Source organism: Ciona intestinalis, chromosome 14, assembly GCF_000224145.3.
Source record: "Ciona intestinalis chromosome 14, KH, whole genome shotgun sequence".
Lineage (NCBI taxonomy): Eukaryota > Metazoa > Chordata > Ascidiacea > Phlebobranchia > Cionidae > Ciona > Ciona intestinalis.
Genome location: NC_020179.2, coordinates 3,451,090 through 3,469,965, shown reverse-complemented (window position 1 = coordinate 3,469,965; position 18,876 = coordinate 3,451,090). Strand labels below are relative to the sequence as shown.

The window sequence follows — 18,876 nt, the reverse complement described above, 5'->3', positions numbered from 1 at the left end:
TTGATTATTGTTGCAGTTTCTGCAGGCTATGGGATTCCAAACGAAGTTTATGTACAAAGGAATCCACCCACTACACCACCCTGCCAGGAAGGCCAGATACCATACCCACCCCTGCCCTATAACCCTAAAGAAGGTTACAATTAAGACATATTCATTCCAGTTCCACGCGCTGGCGCAGTGGTTTGCGTGCCTGGTTCTATAGTCCAGAGGTCATGGGTACGAGGCTCGCCGTTGTTACCATAGTGATCTTAAATTGTCAGCCATGTATTATCTTTGAAAAAATCTTTTATTCACTAATTTGTGGTAACTTCCAAGTGAATACAAGGTGTTTAAAACAGAACCTCCGTTTTATAATGACTGTCGTGTTATAACGAGGTTGAATAAGTAACATCCATTCATTCATATAAGGGTTATGTTATTGCGATTCGTAAAATAGGAAAAAATATTTCCAAAAATAAAATTGACTTTGATGTTTTCAGGCTTAAAGTACGCTACCTGCTGGCTTGACGTCACATCCGGTATGACGTGGAGTTTCATTGCACCCGCTCTTGCTGTCATCTTGTTTAACATTGTTATCCTATGTAAAGTGGTTCAGGTATACTTAACGTAGCGGGTATTTCACCAAACTTGGCTACTGCCTATACAAATCTTCCGTTTGGTCGGGGAATACCATTTCATTGTATTTCCTCGTCCGGTTTAATAGTAAACAAACCTCACAACTCCCATAGGCCGTTGTAAATTGTTTAAAACACGCTCAGGATATTTGGATATTTTTTATATCCCTGCTGGTCTACTTTTTCCATATAGCTTACTATATAAAAGAATGACCAGTTTTATATCCCATTTCACTTACTTTTTTTTCATGAGCTGAAATTTATCTCAGGTGCTGGTCAAATTATCGGAACGAACAAAAGGAATGAAATCATTTAAGGCAACAAACGCCATTGGAGCTCAACATCATGTTAAACAAGGCTACCAGATGAAGCAAAAGCCTTCCAGTCAAGTAAGCTTATACCACATTATGTTTCGATGTTATGGGTTTGAATTCAAACCCAGCTATATACAACAAAAATTTATAAAATAATTACTCATGGAGTTATATATGCGGTAACTGGTAAGCGGGCATGAGGTGTATGAAACAGAGTATACTTGTGTTATAGTTCGTTTACCGTTGCCCCGCCATGCGAGAATATATAAGCTATATACATGCATTTATTCAGTTCATTCCATATCTATAAGTTTACGAATTGTTAGGTATAAATGGATATTTAGCGTATTTGTACTTGCGTTGGGGCAACGACAAAAGTCATATAACACAGGTGGTCTGTTTCACACAGTTATTGCCCGCATAGGAATTACTGTATGAAACTTTTTGAACTCTGGGTTAGAGGCATAGGCGCTAACTACTTTGGCACGGCGCGGTTAAGTAAAGCATAAATTAATTTTTTTCCCAGGTACCAACCGCCAAAGTTACCGAGTTCAAAACTCCGCCCATAAGATACGGAAGAAGTAACAGTGATGACGTATCCACACAGGAACTGCATGGAAACGAGGTCACAGGATTGTAAGTATCCTGGTGAAGACTTTTCCCACACTTTTTAGCCATATCGTGTTTTAACAACGGGGGTTTTTGCTGTTAATTCCCATATTCGTTATTTAATAACATGATTTTTGTTGCCGTTTTTAAAGAGATAATAAATTATATATTATAGTACGGTGTGGGGAAATGGGACACCAACCCATTTTCCGTCCCACTTGGTAGTAAACAATAAATATTTACAAAAATATATACCCGTATACTCACGAAACGGGAAGATTGTATTGTTAAAAACACGATTAGGAAATATATGGGATATTACTTGCTAACGGTATTCATCTTACCCCACAATACTATATATATATACTATTTCGTCAAATTTGCTGCGTTGTTAAAATACCGATTCTTATAGTCCTTCCAGATCGTCATCCCAGACTTATTCACAAAACTTTGCCGTCGGTAGACCAAGGACAGCCACCGTATCAAGCTTTGATGAAACAAATTATCTTTCAGATATAAAAACAGCAATTAAAGGTAAGAATTTAGTTTTTAAATCAGTTTGAAAACGATTTTAATCCACTTTTAAATGGTAAATAAGTTATTGTAGTACCATAAGGTAAGATGAATATCGTTAGCACATGATATACCATCTGTTCTAGTCGTGTTTTAACAATTAACAACGCAAAGATGCGGTTATATATTTCTGTATATATTCTTTTGCTTACAATAATACGTGACAATAAATTAGAATAAAAACATGGATCACCTCACCAACCTACTATGATGACATATATGTACATTGCTTTTATCAATACATTACTTTTACAGGAGCTGCCGTCTTGCTACCGGTCCTCGGAATCCCATGGATTTGCGGAATGCTGGGTTACAAGAGTTTTGCTCTTACTATAGGATTCGTTGTACTTAACTCCATACAAGGTGTTGCTATCTTTCTTGTGTATTGTGTCTTCAATGACGAGGTGGGTGCAAATTGTGCTATTATGAGTTAAACAACACAAAAAATAATCACTCACAAAGTTACATACGTGGTAACGGTGCCCCACCACGCAAAGATAAACCAAGTTACATTTATTTGGTAAAATGTATGCCAATATGTTCTTAACGATTACGAAAGTTCTGTACGCTAGTATAGTTATACGCGTTATTCTGAAGAATTCTTAAAAATGAAAAGTAATTTCCAATTTTGAACCTATTTTTCTGCAGGTTTGTCGTGCCCTAAAACGGCTGTACCAAGTCCACCGTATGAAACATGGCGTTGCCGGTAGAGGGCGCACAAGTAGCACCAGCAGTCTCAAGTCCGCTTTCAACCGGGGACTACTACGATCTTGGCGTCGTAGAAGTACTGCTATCAGTACCGTCTCCACAAGTAATAATGTTTAGCATTGTAAACCAGGTATTGCTTTTGTTATAAGCGAAATCTTATTATTATGTACAGGATCATACGTGTTATAGTTCAATGCCATTGTACAAAGTAAATAAAGAAGTTTTGTTTATATTTGAAAATTTTTATTTTGATTCACGTTCAGCACTATAGATGCTTTAAGACCGTTCTGCCATAGCTTGTGGCAAACCTAACGCTAAAGTTTACTTGCTCGCGTATTAACCCTGTATGTAGTGATTGCTTTTTTTATAACGGATACAGCAGCGTCCTTATTTAACCTTCACTTGCATTTATATTAGTTTTATGCATTTAAATCTTTCTAATCAGTTCCACGCTTAGAATTATAGTAGGATGGGGGAAGACGGGACACCTTAAGCACATAATATCCAAACACGGGAGTCGTGAGGATACGATTGATAATTTTTTGAATGTTCTTTCTTTACTACCAAATGGGAGGAGAAAATAGAATGAAAAGGTATCCCATCTTTCCACACCCTGGTATACATGCATCACCATTTCCGAACAGTATTATTGTAAACGTTTCGCTGTATCTAACAAAACAAGATAAACGTGCCATCGAAGAATATTATTAACATTATATCAACATTCGAGTTTATCCAAACACGCCTCAATATTTGATGTACTGTACACTGTTTACACGTTACACGTTTAGAAAGTTTTTTTTTTCATTTTAGTTCCAATATTTTTTACACAGTTTCATGATTATCGTATGTTATAACATTAATTACTTTTCAAAATCGATGTAGCTTATTTATGTGAAAAAACTAACTTATAGGGCAAACGTTAATATATAGTAGGGTGGGAGAAGTTGGGACACCTTTAGCACGTAATATCCCAATATCCTGATCGTGTTTTAAACAATTAACAACAATATGGTTAGTCGCGAGGTTACGGTTTTATAATTCTTTAAATATTCTTTGTTTACTACCAAATGAGACGAGAGAATAGAATGAAACACTATCCCATCTACCCCACCCTACTATAATAACTTTTTTATGTGCAACGTTTATTGAAAGCGGTTCTATTACACGGAAAACTTTTCCACAATAGTAAATTGCTTGCTAATGCTCTGTTGTGTTTTCGTGTTTAATAATAATGACCATATACGCTAAGGCGAAAGACGCTGTGGGGTAATTAGAAATTCTTCCGCACAGAATTTTTTTTTGCATTGGTAGTAGACAGTGCTTTATTGTGTTAAAGTTGTTCTGTTTATGTTGCTTGTTAAATTGCGCGTGTGTATACATTCAAGCTGCATTAATGCCGAATAAAATGTACATGTTCACATCTGTTTATGAACTATAACAGGATGTTAAAGCAGTGCTCTAAATTCACACATGTGAACAGCGGATGCAATGAGACATATACGCCAGGGTATTTATTATTATATTTTGAAACCGAAATCACAGTATAGGAGTTTATACATCCGACTGCAGACATGATAAAAAGCTTTAGTTATACCAAGTCACTCATTTTTATGACAAATGGCAGCAGCTGCTGGCTACAAAATAGGTATACGTCATTCGCAGGCCAGCATAAACAGCTTTGTTATACGAATTCGTAAGGTATAGAATCAAAGTATTGACAACCGCCATGTTAAACAGTCTAATTATTGCAGTAAATCTGTATTCGCCGATTTAAAAACAGTTTAGCTTTTATGGCTCATGACGTCGTCGCATATTTGTCCCCAAGGACTAAGTTGCGTTCACGCCAATTAGCGCTTCACTGCGATCCATATAACAGGCGTCCTCGAAACATTAATTGCGCGAGGCTGTTTGGAATAGTGTGGTATACTGTTTCAATAGGCGCTTTTACTTGTAATTAAGCGTAGTACTTAGCTTTTAGGGAGATACAAAGTAATAGTAACCGCTGGAGTGTTGTTGTCAGGTTTGTTTTAACTATAAAAAATGTATTTGTTCCAGAAAGTTTTATAATTAGCGCTGTACTTGTAAGTAGTACCTAGATTTTGAGGTTTAGGATTTAAAGTAACGTAGTAGTAACCGTTGTATTTATTTGTATTCATTTGTTAGGTTTGCTTTTAATGGAAAAGATGTATTTGTCCGAGATGACAGTCTGTTGATTTTGTGTGTTCAGTGTAATCTGGAAAGTTAATTCGTTGTGTTTTTCTTAGTTATGTTCGTCACATGTCGTATGAGATAAACCGGCTGTTTACAGACGTATAGTGCCCGCGGCGAGGTATACAGCAAATGAGAGAACTTACACTGATTTCATAACGGTGTAAGAATTTCTGCTAATTTTGATTTAGCTTTATATTAATATACTTGACGGCAGAAGTGCGTTCTGTTATTCAAGACGCCTGTGGCAGTTTTACCGCTTTGTGTTTTGACAATTTTAGTTCGGGCGGTGTATGAACAATTCTGCGCCTTAGAAAATTTGTAGAAATGCGACGATTTTTATTTAAAATTCTGGTATGCCTATAAAAGCAACAATATTCACGGTACAGACTGGTATAGGGAATGCTAGAGTTTTATAAGGTATGTAAAACTTGCAATAACGTATTCGCTTTACTACTGTTTGTGCAAGACCACGGTCGTATAAATATTTAACCAGCATGAGCGACCAAGACAAGGAAAACGAAGTTAAGCCTCAGGACGAAGTAGAGGAGCCGAAAAATGATTCCCAAGAATCAGTTAATGATGTTTATGAAGTTCCTATTAGGACCGGCTTAGATAACGTTTCTTTGGAAATAGAAGATGCATCAAAAACCATTGACCCGAAACCAGTGCAGTTTGAAAAAGTTCCGACCAATCAGAAACCTGAACAGCCAAGCCAATCAGAAATTGTAAAACAGAATCCCATTGTCAAGACCCGTCCTCCGCCTCCCGAGCCTTATGCTAGCTTGCCTAAGCGTAAACCAGGCGGAACAATGACGTCCCCACCGACCTACGTCAGCAACGAGCCGACATTTTCGTACAGCCGCAGAACATTCATGAATTTTGTGAAATCATTTGAAGGGGTTTTGTTCATTGTCGAGGTGATTGCTTCCCTCTTATCCTGGGTGTTGTTAACAGTCTGGACCAGGGCAGGACCAGATTACAGGTTCCCTGTCCTCTTGGCTTCCCGATGTTTGCTTTCGTGGCTTCGTGGGCACTAACTACGTAAGCGGTTTAATATTTATATAGTAGGGTGGGGGAAGATGGGAAACATTTTCATTCTATTTTTTGTCCCATTTAGTAGTAAACAAAGAACATTCAAAAATGATAAAACCGTATCCTCACAACTTCTATAGACCGTTGTTAATTGTTTAAAACACGATCAAGATTTTTAACAATATGAGCTAAAGGTGTCCCATCTTCCTCCACCCTACTATACAGTAATGTGAATAAAATTAGATACCGTTAGCACCTTAATATCATATTTCATTGTCTTATTTTGAACAATATTCTCTCTTTAAAGTCGCGGAGCTACGTTTATAATTCTGTAAATATGCTTTGTTTACTACAAAATTGGAGAAGAAAGTGCGTCTTATTTTACCCAACCCTATGCTATATAACAATTTGGCCAAAAAATCTTATTTTTTAATTTGTTTGCAGAATCCTATTTGTTATTCTGTTCTGTGGCTTGGACGGTAAAGTTCAATGGATGAAAGTATTCAGGCAACCGGTGTTTGGGATTCCATACAACGTAGTCGTCAGCTTGTTCTTTTTAGTGGCAGGATCGATTACTGCTTCTTTCGCCGTGAGCGACATGACACAGTAAGTTATGTCGAAATTTCATTCCATACAACGTAGTCGTCAGTTTTATAGAGTTATTTGCGTCACTTATTGGGTAATTTGTCAGTGGATTTTTTTTGTAATTTATGGCTGATATTTTACACAAATCACGGGGACCACTGGCTTAATAAGAATACCGTTGTTGATGGTGATCTACTGGGCAAATATATATATCTTTCAATCTTTCGTATATTTAATTCTGTTTAACTTCATTAACCGTTTCAGAGTTCTCGGGGCGGCCACTGTGTTTTCATTTCTCTGTTTTCTTATTCACACGTTGCATTGGTTTGTTTACTTTAGAAGACAATTCGGTAAATGTCCGTGGACCTTTCTTAAAGGATGCAACGCGGATTGCAGCCGTGGGAGAAATGTGACTGAATGATGTTATTGGAGATGGTGTATGCACAAACTTGTTCGTTTTACATTTACAACGTTGTACAAATGTGGCCTACGTACATCTCAGCTTGGGTCTCATATATTGGTTATCAATATCCGCGCTCTATAACACAGTTTTATTGCATGTTTTATGTGGTATGCAGATGCTTTTATACTAATTTGAAATTATAATTGATTTGTTAACGATTTTTAACTACCTAATAAACCCCACACGGAAGAAATTTTTGCAAAACTATACAGAGTGCGCGATCGAGACCATAAAGCCTATAGCCGCATTTCTAGTCTCAAAACTGTTGCAGCCATGATATTAGATCAAGTTCAGTTTACTAGACAAGACATAGTTAAATCCGAAATATTTAAAGTTGAGGATTTCTGATTTTTTGGGATAAATTTTATTGAGAAGCCGAGAAAAGTTCTGCGTACTCAATCGTTATGAAGATAAGGTGATTTTTTAAGGGGAGTTAAGCGGGAGTCTGCTGAATGAAGATAGTGTTCTAGTTTTATTTTTGGCCATGCCCGTGTCTGTGCCGAAATTTGTATTAGACCCATACAGTTGACTCGCTTGAGAAAGATATTAATAGCCATAAAACTGTGACGCTTACGTATATATTCTGTTACTAAACCTTGATTTTGTATGAAGCATAAAAAGTTGTTGTGAAATGAATCTAATTTTTCTGTGTTAAATCTTATTTTCTTTATTTATTTCAATTGATGATTGAAAGAATTGAACTTAAAATAATGGACAGCAGTAAAAACGGCCAAGAAGTTCCGAAGGTTAGTTATAACTTGATTGTTGTGTTCTGTACCTTCGCCTATGTTTACTACTATGCTTACGCCTGACACAATAGCTATGGTAATGAAATACGTATTAATAAGCTTAACCCTACAGTATCAGGTATAGATGATATACATAAAACATGGAGAAATATATATGTCTACATAATGGATACTAGCGATATAGATAATAGGCTGTCTAACCTGCATTCTCTGTATACAAACAAATGTTTCGACATTATTTGTTATGCATGCATTGATACGATCAACACACGTTACACACCCCTTTATTATGAAAATAACAAGTATGTGACAAAATGCAAATGACAGCTTTATTAATCATAGATTTCCTGACAAATAACATCAGTTGATACCACCTCATTCAATTTAAACTAAAGCCCACTCCAATTCCCATCCAAATTAATACAATAATTTACATTTTGTAGCGATAACAGCGTCTGGTGTTTTATAAAGGGATGCAGAAACTATATTTAAATGGTTATAAATCATTGGCCACCTCTGTATGTTTAGTGTTGCCCAACAACTCGGTGTATGATTCATATCCCCCTTTAATATAATGTATATATAAACAACCAATAGGCTATTATATATGGACGCTAATACACTGATACATTAGTTTGTGTTTTCAAATATTGGAATGATATAGTAGTGGTGTTACAAGGGTGAAGGTTACAATTAACTGTATTGATTTATTCTATTAGTAACAAGTGGAGTTAATTTGTAATTTGGTGAAGTGATTTAGCAATTTTTTGCGGCCAGTTTATATTGTTCATAATATATAGCAATTTTTAGCAAACTCATTTGACTTAATTGTACCCTTGTCACACAGTATGTGTTCTGTACAGGTTCACCTCAGTAACAGTCCCTAAATGAACTCACATGCCCTGGTTACAAGTTCGTTTGTAAATGAATCAGCATATCAACCTAACAAGCAATACACTTTTATTCCCTTGCAGAATGAAATAGTTGAGACAAACGTTAGTAACGCAGCAAGATCAGATATGGAACCTCTAGTTCCAGGAGAACAAGTTTATATTGCTTTGCTCAAAGATGTCACATATCTATGTCCATACATGGGTGCCATCTCTGGCCAACTAATAATCACCAACTATAAACTCCATTTCTCCAAACCTTCAATGCCAGAAAAGGTAAGATAACGCTTTAAGCTTATTTAAGAGTGCATAAACATGTTATGTTTATTGATTTAGGTATTTTTTATTTTTCCAATTTTTGCCTATAGTAGACTTACTAGGCTATATTAGCAAAACTAAATTGTTAGCAAATTTTGTGTTTATTAATTTCCACAAATGTAAGTTGAAATTGATTTAGATATTTTTTAAATGATCCTATTTTTTCCATTAGTAGGCTATATTAGAAATTTCAACCATTAATTGCAATCTAAACTTTGCAGTCTCCTATTCTATTTAAAAAAAGACCGACAATGCCATTTAGGCGAAATATTTCTCTTTTATTATAATTGGTTGGATTTGATTTTTGTCTGTTACGTTTTCCTAACCCCAGATCCTTACTGTATTTCTTTAATCAAGAATTGAACTCTATGAGCACCAGATCGGGGTCAGATTCCAATTTCAGTGGTTTTAATTTTCATGTGCAAAGTGGTTATCCTGTCTAATCATTTTTATTTCCTGCCAGGAAACTAGCTTTGTGGTGGAAGTCCCTTTATGTACGATCAGTCGAGTAGAAAAAGTGGGAGGAGCCACTACTGCATCACGTGCCACTGATGGCAGAAATCCTTATGGTCTTGAAGTTGGTTGCAAAGATATGAGAGTGCTACGGTTCGTTATGCGACAAGAAAGCAGACAGCGGAGAATGGTCTATGAAAAGCTACAAGAACTCTGTTTTCCAGTTTCTAATAAAATGGTAATTAGGTTAAGTTTTTATACTAGTTAACTTTTTTGTGAACACTGTTCTTTAATGTTGGGTATGCAGTCAATGGGCAATATAACTCAATTATCACACTATATATTCTGTTACTTCTGCTACCAGGCAGTAATGTAAAATCTTTTAACGGCTCATCTGGTATAGATTTTCCTAAAAAAGTGTTGCAGACGAAACGTCGAAAGTACACTACGTTTTTATACCAGACGAGCCGCTAAAACATTATTACATTTTATTATTGGTTTTACAGTATTTGCTTCAGTGACGTTTCTTTATGTAAGTTTTATGGCCTTTTTCAGCCATTTTTTGCTTACATCTACAAAGAGGAATATCCTGAGGAAGCCAATGGTTGGATGATGTACAGCGCAAAAGCTGAATACCACAGACAGGGTTTACCTGTTGAAGGCTGGAGATTCACTAAAGCTAACAGCAAATACGAGCTCTGTGACACATATCCACAACTTGTAAGTATTACGCCAATTGTAATTTGGGATAGAACTTAAAGGTATAGTAAAATGACCAACTAAAGGATATAAACAAATGTAACTTATTTTTATCGCATGGCAGGCAAATACAGTCGTTACAACACATGTGTGCAGTTTCACACAAGTCATGCTTGTGAATCTGTGATTTTTTTATATATTTTTAAAAAAGTGGGGTGGTGACCCATATCGGCCATATCCCCCTTGTTGTGCTGCTGAATACAATTACGCTTTTAAATTACAATCACAGTTGGTTGTCCCATCTCCCGCCTCTGATGATGATTTGAAACAAGTTTCCCAGTTCCGAAGTAGAAGCAGAATCCCTGTGTTATCGTGGATACACCCTGAAAGTCAAGTAAGAGATCTCGTTTTTATGTTTTATATGAATAATCCCATAAATTGATGTACCTAAAAAAAAAAAAATGGCTCTAATTTTCAAATTGGTATTTATTATTTTAAGCCTAATGATAAATTCAAAGTATTCTCGCAAAGTATGACGAGGCCTCTTCCATGGGCATCACGTTAGTTTGCGGCAAATACAATATACTTTGGCTCTGCTTGTTGGTTTAGGCACATAGTATGGGAAAAGCTGGTTTACAATTAAAACTGAGCTTCTAAAACATATTATGATGTTATTGTCAAACCTCAACCAGGTATGGCTGCATCAAATGTTATATTACCGGCAATACCTCTAACATTATGCCTATAGGACTAAATAAATATTTTCATAAAATAAAAGAAAAACATGATCAAATCTCAAAATGTTTTAGGCGACAATTACGAGGTGCTCTCAGCCACTAGTGGGCATCGGTAACAAACGAAGCAGAGATGACGAACGTTATGTCCATCTTATCCTTGAAGCAAACCCTCATGCTCATAAACTACTTATATTCGATGCAAGACCTCAGGCCAATGCTGTTGCTAATGTGGTAAGGGAAATGAAAAATTCTCAATTAGAATGCAGAAGTTTAAGTGTTCTGTTACTTCTGCTACCATGCATAATGTAAATATTCTTTTAGCGGCTAATCTGGTTTGAAACAAAATGTGTTTCCGACATTTTCTGCCATTCGGCAAGACTTCATCATGGAATGTCTGGTTCTTATTTCCTAATACAGTCTTACCAAATGGCAGATGTAACATCTGAAATATAATACTTTACAGTATGCATGTATGGTAATGTAAAACAATGGTCTTTTAGTGCATCATGTTTTCCCATTGGCCCCTGTGTATCTCATATTTATAATCTATTTAATTATTCATAGTGGTTATACCCATTTAAAACTGTAGTGGGTAAACCTATCCATTAAAATGTTTTGAAATCAGCCATATTTTGAACTAATTATGGACATGTGATTAACTTTGCCCAATGCTGAGTTATAGCATGGATCGTGACGCGTTGCAGGGCACTGTTCGAGAGTCGAGACATGCATCATTTTCATATCTGTTGTGTTAAGTTTAAAACTTTAAATAGTGATTTTCCCAACGTTAATTTTAGCATTCTTACAAAATGCAGATCGCATGTGTTTTTTATGAGTTTTAACTATGACTGTAATTATGAGCTTAAACGGGCAAATTTAATTTCATGCATTGAGTCAATCACCTTGTTTTTTTTTCTCATATGTGAAAATAACACAGGAGAACTCTTTGTGTGTATGCTGTAAAAATCAGCAAACTTAACAAGACCATTGTGTTAAAATTTGCTGAAACAGCCTTTTATGTCACTTCTATTCATAAACAGAAAGAATACCATGCCATCACTTACTAGCTGTAAACGCTTAGGTTTGTGCGACAAGTTGTTTATTCTATTCTTACATTACAGCAATGCTTCATTCCATCATTTATGACATCACAGTTGTTTGTTTATTTTTAAACTAAAGCAGGAATGACTCCTTCTTTAGTTAGGATTAGAGCTACATCCAAATAAAGTCATGTGCTACTAATTACTATATACTTAGATGTTGGATCCAATTCAAAAACAATTAAAATTGATTTAATCTTTGTAGTTGTTACATGAACAAATGCAGTAATATGCAAACTTCATCTTAAAATAATCATATTATATTACTATTCATTATTTATATCAATGTAAGTAATTTTTGTTGTTGTAATAAGATAGCCTAAGAGTATAAGTTGTGTGTGTATAACCCATTGCCTAGCTGTTTTACTATAATTTTCTAGGTAAAGAACAGTTTAACTTCAGCGTTGCATTTAATTGCTGTAAAAGTGCTACTTTTACACTTTAGCTGACTGTTATGTTATTTATACTTTTACCAGGCTCGTGGCGGTGGCTATGAAAAATCAGAAGCGTACACAACTTCTGAGCTTATATTCTGCGATGTGCATAACATCCATGTTATGAGAGAATCACTAAGGAAACTCCAAGATACTTGTTTTGCACAAAATCCTAACGAAGATAAACACTGGTTGTCCAACTTGGAACAAACCCAATGGCTGCACCATACAAAGGCATGACAGTAATTTTCCCTTTGTCAATTGATCTGAGTAGGCTAGTTGTCCATCCCGATTTTTACTAAATTATTTATGTATATTAAACATGTTTCCTTTTTTTATTGTTTTGTAATTTGATTTTGGCTGTTCTATTCGAAGATTTGATAAAACTTATGTCATTTTTCAGGTGATTTTAGCAGCAGCTACACGTATTGCAGATCGAGTTGAAAGTGGAAAGTCATCAGTTCTTGTACATTGCAGTGACGGCTGGGATCGAACTGCACAGTTAACTTCATTGAGTATGATCATGCTGGACTCATACTATAGAACACTGGATGGCTTTATTGTAAGTTTTGTACCTTTTAAAAAGTTTAAATGGAAATTATAAAGCGTTCCATTTTTTTGCAGTTTTGTATCATTAGGTTTTTGAAGGTTTTATTGTAAGTTTTGTACCTTTGAATTGGAAAGTGTTTCCATTTTTCTTTTTTTGCATTTTTTTATCATTAGGTTTTCGAAATAATATAACTAACCCCACTACTAATAATTTAGGTGCTCATTGAAAAAGAATGGTTAAGTTTTGGACACAAGTTCCAGCAAAGAATCGGCCACGGAGATAAAAACCATTCGGATTCAGAAAGATCTCCTGTGTTTTTACAGTTTATTGACTGTGTGTGGCAAATGACACAACAGGTATGCTAGGTTTGCTTGTAGTTTTAAAAATTTACCTAAAACCGCTGTGTTTAACACTCGATTTATTGTCAGTTTCCTACTGCATTTGAATTCAATGAATATCTGCTTATTTTAATCCTGGAGCATCTATATTCGTGTCTGTTTGGAACATTTCTTTATAACTGTGACCGTGAAAGAAGAAAGGAGGTATTGCCGTTTATATACAAGATATCCGCTGATTGCTAATTAAAAAGGCACTTAAATAATACTTTATTGCCTGATTTTAATAAATTGCATAAAAAAAGATAGTACAGAAATACAGTAGTACACTTCTATAACATGATTAACAATTTTGTTTCTAAAATATAATAATTTGCTACATTGTTATACTCCAGGAAGTAAAGAAGAGAACAAAGTCTCTGTGGTCATTAGTCCATAAAAGGAAGGAAGAATATCTTAATGCACTATATGTGTCAGCCTACCAGAATCATGTACTTCTTCCTGTCCCAGCTGTAAGGCATCTTGATTTTTGGTCAAATAATTATGCCAGGTGGAACCCAAAAATGAAATCTCAGGTTTGCAGTTGGTTGTGAATGTACAGAATTGTGTTGTATGGTAATGAATTATGCATAATTAAAACTTTAACATTACAGGAGCCTATTCAAGAACGACACAAGGAATTGTTAAAAATTCGTGACTATCTGAAGAAAAAGGTTGAAGATTTGGAACGGCAGCTCGCAGCAAAACAGCTTTCCCCTTCGGGCGGACCAAAACTAACTGTTCATTCAGATGCAGAGCCTTTGGCTGTTTAGTAATGCTTATGCACGCAATATTTAACAAATGTTTCCATAGTATTTGTCCTAACTGTTCATCTTTATTAGAGAGTGTGTATTGTTCTTTAAATGTTGATCTTTTTATAATCATATGTTCAGAATTATGTATGTTTAAAACTGTAGCTTTGCACAGCAGCCATGTGTTTGCTTGGTGGTCATTAATTAAAGTGATACTTGTTATTTTACTGAAGGCTCAAAATTAAATGATGTATGTATGTAACCATTTGATTTTGAGGGATTGGGACAGTGTTTAAATTTTGTTTGGACTGTACAGTATTGTTTCAAGTGCTATCTTTCTCGAGTGTGATTTGAATGAAAAACATCCACAGTGGTAGAATGGCAGGGCCGCATATCCATATCGAAGAACCCTAATGAAAATTTTTCGGCTTTTTTAAAGTAATCAAGACCACGGCCTATTTTCAAGATCCATCCGGTATCCAACCGAATTTCCCTGTCATGCAGGGAGGAAGAAAACATAATTACTAGTTTTATTTCACGGGATTTGAGACTGGCCCTAATGCTTTCTAAATTGGATATCTGTTGGTCTTGATTTCCATAGTCATCATGTGTAGTTTTTAGGTGAATAGCTCTGACATTTTTGCACCTTGTCACAACGAACTCACAAAACCTTAGAAAATTGTTAACCTGCAACATAAAGTATTTAGACTATAGTAATTTAAAAAGTGATTGCACAAAATAGCGAACCTGATGATAGCTTCTTATATATGCATCTTCAACCCATACTTCTCGAACAAACTCATCGAAATATGGTTGAAATAAAGACGCATAACTATGTCCGGTAGAATTCTCTTCAATCTTTGTTTGGTCATGATATTTCCCAGCAGCTTTAAGGTGGTTTACACGAGTCTTTACCTGTTCAGCCCTTGTCATATACTCTTCTAGTTTGTCTCGAAAGTGCTTCTTTTTAGCACTGTCTTTACAGCCTATAAAATAAAATGGAATATAATTTAATGGTTTCAAACCCAATAAAACTTTAGACGAGACATATAACTTGTCTTTCTGCTATAAAATATTTACCAGATAGCCTTTACTTTTACATTTATTTATTTACCTTGACCAATTAGTAATTCCTGTACACGTACCTTTCAGTGCATCAAACAACAAATCGATTCCTTCTTGGTAACAAATTAACGCCGCCTGTAGTCGTGCCTCCTTTTCCAGTGTAATTGCTCTCGTTAATATTTTTGCAGCGGAGGCTTCAATACCAGCTGAACCATCGTATTCTTTGTCCGCCATACGCTTTTAATTTCGACGGATTGAACATTGAAGGGTTAAAAACAAAATTGAGATTCAGGATATGACGTCAAATGACAACGGCTGCGTCGAGACTAAAGTCACATGACCAGCATCGTTTTTCATTGCTTACTGCTTTGTTCGCTGGTGACAGTATTGTGTCGTCATGCTGTGTTTTTCGTACTTTAACGTTCGAATTTATGAAGTTAAGTTATTAATTTATAATGCTTATGTTTTCCAGCGGTAGAATGTGCATGAGTAGTCTATAATTTTGTTAGTTTTCGTGGACCAAGGCCCTTTTTCGTCAATAAAAGTGCCCGCGGTCCAGTTTCAATATGGACGACGTTATTGAAGAATATTCGTCGTCATTGCAAGATTTAACCTTCAATTCCAAGCCACATATCAACATGCTAACCATCCTGGCCGAAGAAAACAAAGCCCATGCTGAGAGTGTCGTCAAAGTTATAGAGGCCCAGTTGTATAAGGTTAATTGGTTATTTTAATATTGCTTTATGGTATATAATTTGCGTATGCATTTGAGTAAATTGCTAAGTATAGTTACATAATATATTTATTTTACAGTGTTTTTGTATTTTTATATTTGATTACTAATGGTTGTTTCGCGAAAAGTACAATATTCTTTTCCAATTTTCGTGGTATTTGTTTTCGTTTTACGCCAACTTTGAGTCTTGCCTGTCAAAAAAGCTTGCAACAGTTAGAAAGGTAATTTCTGAGCAAAAAGTAGATAGTTGCGAAATGGATTTCGCAGCAAACTGAATATCATTCAGCAAAAGATTGACCAAGAAGATTGCGGTCAATTGTATTTGCTGTAAAACTCCAAAACAAGAACTATATGCATTGAAAATCAGCAAAAGAATGAATAAAGGTCTAAGGACCTGTATGCTGCTAGCATTTTGGTTACAATATTACAAGATTCCCGAAGGTGCTGCCTTGCACTACCGTTGTTTTGCGTTGTATTTAGTTGGTTAGAAATCTCCTACCACCACTTATACTTACAAATTTTGAAATATTAAATAAAATCTTACATTTGTAATGCTTCATATACTTGATGTGCTTGCATTATTTTGTACGAACAACGTAATGAACTGGATGGCCACGCTCTTGTGCGTCCATCTCTCGTTGTTACTATCAAACCGTTCACAAGCAGGCATCGGAGAAACTACCAATTCTCTATCTACTTGATTCCATTGTAAAGAATGTGGGAGAGAACTACACTCCGCTCTTTGCGAAGAACATTGTCAATACCTTCCGTCAAGCATTCATGACTGTAAGTGAAGAATTTTTCACCACTTCCTATTAGGCGAAAAATATTTCTTTGTTCTTTTTTTGCTCCTATTACATTATGAATATAAGAGCAGTGATATAAAAAAATACAGGTTCTATAATGCAGAATATATGTCCAATGCATTTAACTCAAAATAGACTTTTCATTTTCTGCAATCAAAAATCTGAGAATGATTGTTCTTTAGGGAAACGAGAAGCAAAAAATGAGTCTTTATAAGTTGCGAACAACATGGGACGAATACTTTCCTCTCAAGAGATTACATGCCCTTGATGTAAAGATACAGGGTATTGATCCAAACTGGCCAGTGAAGCCTTTACCTGCCCACCTTCAAGATGCATCTACCAACATACATGTTAACCCAAAGTTTATAAAACGAGTACGTACAAGCTAGATCTGTTAAGCAGTCTTTAATAAAGCAATATCTTAGATTAAAAAATTATGATCGCTGTTTTTTTTTAAATTGTATTTAAATGATTTTATATTTTTCGAACAAAAAAGGCTTATTTTTTTGTATAGATTTAATTGAAATCTTATATAAAGTCTGTTCAAAACCTAATGAAATCTCAAATATATTACTGTAAATATTAACTAAATGAATATGTTGTTGTCAGTAGTATAATTGTACTTAATTGGTATAAGACTGAATCTCCATTAAGCTCCTTTTAATTGATTTATTTTCTTACAGAATGATACACCAGTTGTTAAACCACAAGTCACACCAGTTGTTTCAAAACCATCTCAATCAAAGGTATAATATCAAATACTAGATAAACAATGAATGTAATTCCATAATTAATTATGTACGTAGTAACTTTTATCTAATTATTACAGAACAATGCTAATTGATAGGTACATAAACCATTTGGTTTTAGTTAAACAGTCCTTCAGAATAAATACCATTTAGCATTTGCATAAGTGCTGCACTCCACCTTTAAAACATAATCACTGGCCTTTCAAAACATTTTTTTAAAAACTACACCGATAAACTATAAAACCCATAAAGGATGATTAATTCATTCTAATTTTGTTCCTAATGTAACAGACCATTTGCCATATGCAACTAATTATAGGTCTGCACCTAACAAATAATTGGCATACAAATCCATGTGTTTATCTCTATGGTTTTCATGCAAAGCCTTTTTACCACACCTATATACTTGAATGACAAACTGTTTGCAGCAGGTAAATGATGTTGATAAGATCAAGGAGCAAATGATCCGACAGCAGAAGGAACTTCTTGACCTCCAGCAGCGAAAACTGATGCTTGAATTGGAACAAACCAAACAAGAACTTGAAGCAAAGCAAAAAGAGATGCAAAGCCAATCAATAAAAGTAAACATTGGTTTCTGAATCAAAGCATAACATTTTTTGAATCTAAACATAATTTTCGTTCAAACCGCTGTGTTTTAGTGTGTTATTTTTTTTCCTAACATTTTTCACTTTTCATTGAATGTCATTTCACCCTGATAAAGACGATTTGAATAGGATGTCGAAACGTCGGTCAGCCACATTTTTTGCCGGAAGAGCCAAAAGTCTGAACATAACATATTGATCATTACTTCTAGCTGTGGCTATTTCTATTACCTCAATTAATGTTTAGTGTCAAAATTTAACACAGATTGGGTATTTAAGTAACAACTACTTTTTTACAGAGTGAAAAAGTTCCAACATCAAGAGACCCAAGAATTAAACAAAATCCAGCTCCTAAAATTCCTGTTGGTAAGTATGTGATGCTATGATTCACCACTCTTTTTCCACATATTTTCAGTGTGTTATTAAAAAACATGTTATTATTTTGCAGGTTCCTTGCGTGTCACTGTGAAGAATAAACCAATGCAAACAGTAAGTGTAGTTACCTATGTAGCAGCCTTGTTATATTTATGCCTACTTTATTTTGTATGATCCTTAAAGAGATGAAATTACAAAACTAAATTAAAGTTGTACAAGTACAAATTAAATACCTTAACCATTAAAACTATTTATGTTGTTAAACAGTTAAACAACAGTTGTTTAACTACATAGTACTATTGCATGAAACACTACCTTTATAGATTGTTAAAGTTCTGAATTTCTACAGGCACCAAAGGAACATTCTATAGCCAAGGA

At 35.0% G+C, this 18,876-nt stretch overlaps 5 protein-coding genes across 9 annotated transcripts in view; 4 read left to right on the top strand and 1 right to left on the bottom strand.

Annotated features, from left to right (window-relative positions):
* LOC104266431 overlaps positions 1–4,239 on the top strand; it is an 11,955-nt gene extending 7,716 nt beyond the window's left edge. For both annotated transcript variants that reach the window (XM_018814755.2, XM_026837680.1), the window contains exons 17-20: positions 1,455–1,564; positions 1,950–2,071; positions 2,366–2,514; positions 2,759–4,239. In XM_018814755.2, coding sequence (XP_018670300.1) covers positions 1,455–1,564; positions 1,950–2,071; positions 2,366–2,514; positions 2,759–2,935 — 558 coding nt within the window. In that variant the 3' untranslated portion in view covers positions 2,936–4,239. The remainder of the gene's footprint in view (positions 1–1,454; positions 1,565–1,949; positions 2,072–2,365; positions 2,515–2,758) is intronic.
* A 1,173-nt stretch (positions 4,240–5,412) lies between these two features.
* On the top strand, positions 5,413–7,305 carry LOC101243110. Its single transcript, XM_004226832.3, has 3 exons — positions 5,413–6,073; positions 6,509–6,670; positions 6,914–7,305. The coding sequence occupies exons 1-3, from the start codon at positions 6,039–6,041 to the stop codon at positions 7,068–7,070; spliced, it is 354 nt and encodes a 117-aa protein (XP_004226880.2). The 5' UTR covers positions 5,413–6,038; the 3' UTR covers positions 7,071–7,305.
* A 307-nt stretch (positions 7,306–7,612) lies between these two features.
* On the top strand, positions 7,613–14,419 carry LOC100182371 (myotubularin-related protein 2-like). Its single transcript, XM_002131059.5, has 12 exons — positions 7,613–7,858; positions 8,836–9,027; positions 9,533–9,760; positions 10,078–10,242; positions 10,511–10,615; positions 11,031–11,189; positions 12,535–12,726; positions 12,896–13,054; positions 13,258–13,398; positions 13,471–13,584; positions 13,773–13,952; positions 14,031–14,419. Exons 1-12 carry the CDS (start codon positions 7,796–7,798, stop codon positions 14,187–14,189), a joined length of 1,857 nt encoding a protein of 618 aa, XP_002131095.1. The 5' UTR covers positions 7,613–7,795; the 3' UTR covers positions 14,190–14,419.
* On the bottom strand, positions 14,321–15,548 carry LOC100180032 (MIT domain-containing protein 1-like). The gene is made up of 3 exons (XM_002131152.5): positions 15,314–15,548; positions 14,916–15,154; positions 14,321–14,855 (listed from the first exon to the last, which is right to left on the bottom strand). The coding sequence occupies exons 1-3, from the start codon at positions 15,465–15,467 to the stop codon at positions 14,499–14,501; spliced, it is 750 nt and encodes a 249-aa protein (XP_002131188.1). The 5' UTR covers positions 15,468–15,548; the 3' UTR covers positions 14,321–14,498.
* A 102-nt stretch (positions 15,549–15,650) lies between these two features.
* LOC100176007 (pre-mRNA cleavage complex 2 protein Pcf11) overlaps positions 15,651–18,876 on the top strand; it is a 14,610-nt gene continuing 11,384 nt past the window's right edge. For 3 of the 4 annotated variants that reach the window (XM_018814745.2, XM_018814746.2, XM_009862553.3), the window contains exons 1-7: positions 15,651–15,949; positions 16,633–16,752; positions 16,955–17,146; positions 17,456–17,518; positions 17,950–18,102; positions 18,423–18,489; positions 18,572–18,612. In XM_018814745.2, coding sequence (XP_018670290.1) covers positions 15,800–15,949; positions 16,633–16,752; positions 16,955–17,146; positions 17,456–17,518; positions 17,950–18,102; positions 18,423–18,489; positions 18,572–18,612 — 786 coding nt within the window. In that variant the 5' untranslated portion in view covers positions 15,651–15,799. The remainder of the gene's footprint in view (positions 15,950–16,632; positions 16,753–16,954; positions 17,147–17,455; positions 17,519–17,949; positions 18,103–18,422; positions 18,490–18,571; positions 18,613–18,876) is intronic. The other variant, XM_018814743.2, reaches the window with a different exon arrangement.

Coding starts and splice junctions, on each gene's coding strand:
- LOC100180032 (XM_002131152.5), bottom strand. CDS start 15,467: ATGGCGGACAAAGAATACGATGGTTCAGCTGGTATTGAAGCCTCCGCT. Junction 15,155..15,313: donor GTTGTTTGATGCACTGAAAG/GTACGTGTACAG, acceptor TTTATTTTATAG/GCTGTAAAGACAGTGCTAAA. Junction 14,856..14,915: donor ATATAAGAAGCTATCATCAG/GTTCGCTATTTT, acceptor TTTATGTTGCAG/GTTAACAATTTTCTAAGGTT.
- LOC100182371 (XM_002131059.5), top strand. CDS start 7,796: ATGATTGAAAGAATTGAACTTAAAATAATGGACAGCAGTAAAAACGGC. Junction 10,243..10,510: donor GTGACACATATCCACAACTT/GTAAGTATTACG, acceptor TTACAATCACAG/TTGGTTGTCCCATCTCCCGC. Junction 13,585..13,772: donor ACCGTGAAAGAAGAAAGGAG/GTATTGCCGTTT, acceptor GTTATACTCCAG/GAAGTAAAGAAGAGAACAAA.
- LOC101243110 (XM_004226832.3), top strand. CDS start 6,039: ATGTTTGCTTTCGTGGCTTCGTGGGCACTAACTAC. Junction 6,074..6,508: donor GCTTCGTGGGCACTAACTAC/GTAAGCGGTTTA, acceptor ATTTGTTTGCAG/AATCCTATTTGTTATTCTGT. Junction 6,671..6,913: donor GCCGTGAGCGACATGACACA/GTAAGTTATGTC, acceptor TAACCGTTTCAG/AGTTCTCGGGGCGGCCACTG.